We start from the raw sequence: 2,789 nt of genomic DNA, 5'->3' as shown, positions 1-2,789 counted from the left end.
CGCTGGACCTCTCCTCTTAACATTTGCTGGTCAAACAGAGAGGAAGAGAGAGAGATCCTGTTTCTCTGAGAAATCATTCTGACGTCCGTCTGTGAACAGAGAGCCAGGGAGGCCCGGCGTTTCTTTCATTGTTTTTTGGAATTAAGAATTATACTCTTCTGTGAGGGTCTCAAGATGGATCGATCGAACGGGCGGCGGACTCCTTTTGTTTCAGTTTCCCCGCTGCCGTTTTTAGTCGACTGAACCGCTGGATTTGGCGCGGCGGGAGTCGGAGGCTATGTCTCAGTTAAAGCTGTCACTGTATTAGTGCACAAAGTCTTACTGATCCGCGTGAATTTGAGCTGAAGGATCTCACACAAACCCAAATCAAATGAGGATTCTCAGGCTTTTTCTTAAGAAACGAGCGCATATGCTGCAGTGTCTTTGTGGAAAGCGAGCGAAGCCGACTACAAGCACGAGCGGTGAGAGACATCTTGCATGCTTTCTTTCTTCTTTTCTCTCTTTCTTGCTCTCTGTCTTGCGCGCGATGAGGTCTGTGTATGCCGTAGTGGTCGCGAGGATGCGATGAGAGCGGGGCAAGCATGTCTTCTCCGTAGAATCAGAACGAGCTGTGTCTTTTTTCTAAAGCACAGATAATTTGACTGGTGGACTTCAAGTGCTCCTACTTTCTTGTCATTTTCTGTCATTTTATTGCGGCGTCCAGGTCGACACCTAAACGTCCCTCCATCCAGAGCCCTGTGGGAACCGCTAAATGGGCCAGTGTAGCACTAATTTCATACTGAGAGCAGAAATTAGCCGTGGTACCGATCCGCGTGTGTCGCTTCTGTAATTTTGAAGCTTTGTGCCCCCCCCCCCCCCCCCCACCCCAAAGTTTGTAGTTCACCTTCTCTTTGTGTTTGGTTTCTATATGTGGATCAGCGCCTAGTTCTGCACCGACTTTATCTCCACGAAATCTACGCCAATGTCTCAGCTCCAGTTTAAGAATGTAGTTAAAGAATGTGCACTCACACACGCACACACAGTGTCTGTTTTAACTGAAACCATCTCCGGTGTTCATGGCCGCGCTAGTTCCGCCGTGTCGGTTTGATCTGCGTCACTGAGCTGAAACGTAAATGACGGTTGCCGTTACTGTGCGTAATATCTATCCACAACGGAGTCAGAACACAAACACAGGGCAGCAAGGACAGAGCAAGACTGCATGAAGTTTTCAGCACCTCGGACAGCAACGTGCGGAAGAATACGTCCAGCGAGTCAAAACCCCACAGCGTACCTCCTAATACTTGCATCGATTTCTTTCTTTCTTTCTTTCTTTCTTTCTTTCTTTCTTTCTTTCTTTGTGGACATGCTTGTTGGTTGAGTTAGGGTAGTATACTGACATGTTATGAGAGTGAAAGCACCTTGGCTGCACCTTGGCGTGTCTTCCTCCAACAGTGTTTGCTGAGTTACGCTGTATGTGCAGGCTCCAGAACTCTGCCCCAGGGGAACCTGCACACGGTCCTGGCACTGACAACCCAAAGGACAGCCTGAGAGTCAGGGAATGAGTCAGGATCAGCACGTCTGCAGGTCACTGAGAGCAGCCCTTCAAAAACCAAGGAGTGTTAATTTCCCCAAAGTTAAATCTCAGACAGCCACACAGACTTCATGTCAGAGCTCTGTACCTGTTTGAAAAGTCTGTTTACAGTGCTCTATTTATTGTGTGTTCTCATATGAGTGTCAATAATACAAACAAAACCTTTTCACAAATAACATAACTGGAGTTTCTTTCACATTGGAGAATTTTCTATGTGAGATCTGATACAGTACTGACTTGGACTCAGGGTCTTTCTCACAAAATCACCCAAGGTGTTTTGTGGTTGGCTGAGAATCACACCAGGTGTTTTGTGGTTGGCTGAGAATCACACCAGGTGTTTTGTGGTTGGCTGAGAATCACCCAAGGTGTTTTGTGGTTGGCTGAGAATCACACCAGGTGTTTTGTGGTTGGCTGAGAGTATGATTGAGTGAAATTTAAAGTAGGTGTCATGTGATTGGTTGAGAGAGTATGACTAAATGAATATAAATCAGAGCACGTGATTTGTGATTGGCTGTGAGATGTGACTGAATGACTATAAATCAGAATAGGTGTCATGTGATTGGCTGAGTTGGACTGTTGGTTAACATAAAGGCCTTTATTAGAAAGGTCAAAGCCAGGAAATGGTGACGTTCTTGATCACTGGGATAACGAGAAAGATGTTTCATTGTTTTCGGAATGTGTCTAATGTAAGGCTGGTACATTCTCAGATACTGTGCGAGTAATTTGCCGTAATCTGACCCAAGTGTTTGCACATCAGTAAACCGAGTGTATCAGCTGAGTTTGAACTGGGATAATTTACTGGATTAAGACTGAATTAGAACATCTCAGATGAGACATTCCAGTCACATTCCAGTCAAAGAGCCACTCTAAAAGTTGTGGCTTGCAGTGAAACCCATGTTTCTGAGTGATGTCACATTCTGTAACTGACATAAGTGAAAACTTAAGTACATGTAAGTACCTATTAGCATGTCCTCATGTTGGCTACACTGATGTAATGAGATTGGTCTACAGCCCCTGATTCTAACTCTATTTAGTGCTCAGAGAGATTGTGTTGCATATCGCTACTCTCATTATACATGTACACATACACCTGTATGTAAACACACACACACACACACACACACAAGCACATACACACACCTGTATGTAAATACACACACACACAAACACCTGTGTGTAAACACATACACACACACATACACATGTACACACCTGTATG

At 45.0% G+C, this 2,789-nt stretch overlaps 1 protein-coding gene across 1 annotated transcript in view; it reads left to right on the top strand.

Moving 5' to 3' along the window:
- Nucleotides 1-370: 370 nt before the first annotated feature.
- fgf12b (fibroblast growth factor 12b) overlaps nt 371-2,789 on the top strand; it is a 23,003-nt gene continuing 20,584 nt past the window's right edge. Inside the window, exon 1 of the mRNA XM_030776618.1 lies at nt 371-461. Coding sequence (XP_030632478.1) covers nt 371-461 — 91 coding nt within the window. The remainder of the gene's footprint in view (nt 462-2,789) is intronic.

Source organism: Chanos chanos, chromosome 6, assembly GCF_902362185.1.
Source record: "Chanos chanos chromosome 6, fChaCha1.1, whole genome shotgun sequence".
NCBI lineage: Eukaryota > Metazoa > Chordata > Actinopteri > Gonorynchiformes > Chanidae > Chanos > Chanos chanos.
This window is presented reverse-complemented; position numbering and strand designations above follow the sequence as displayed.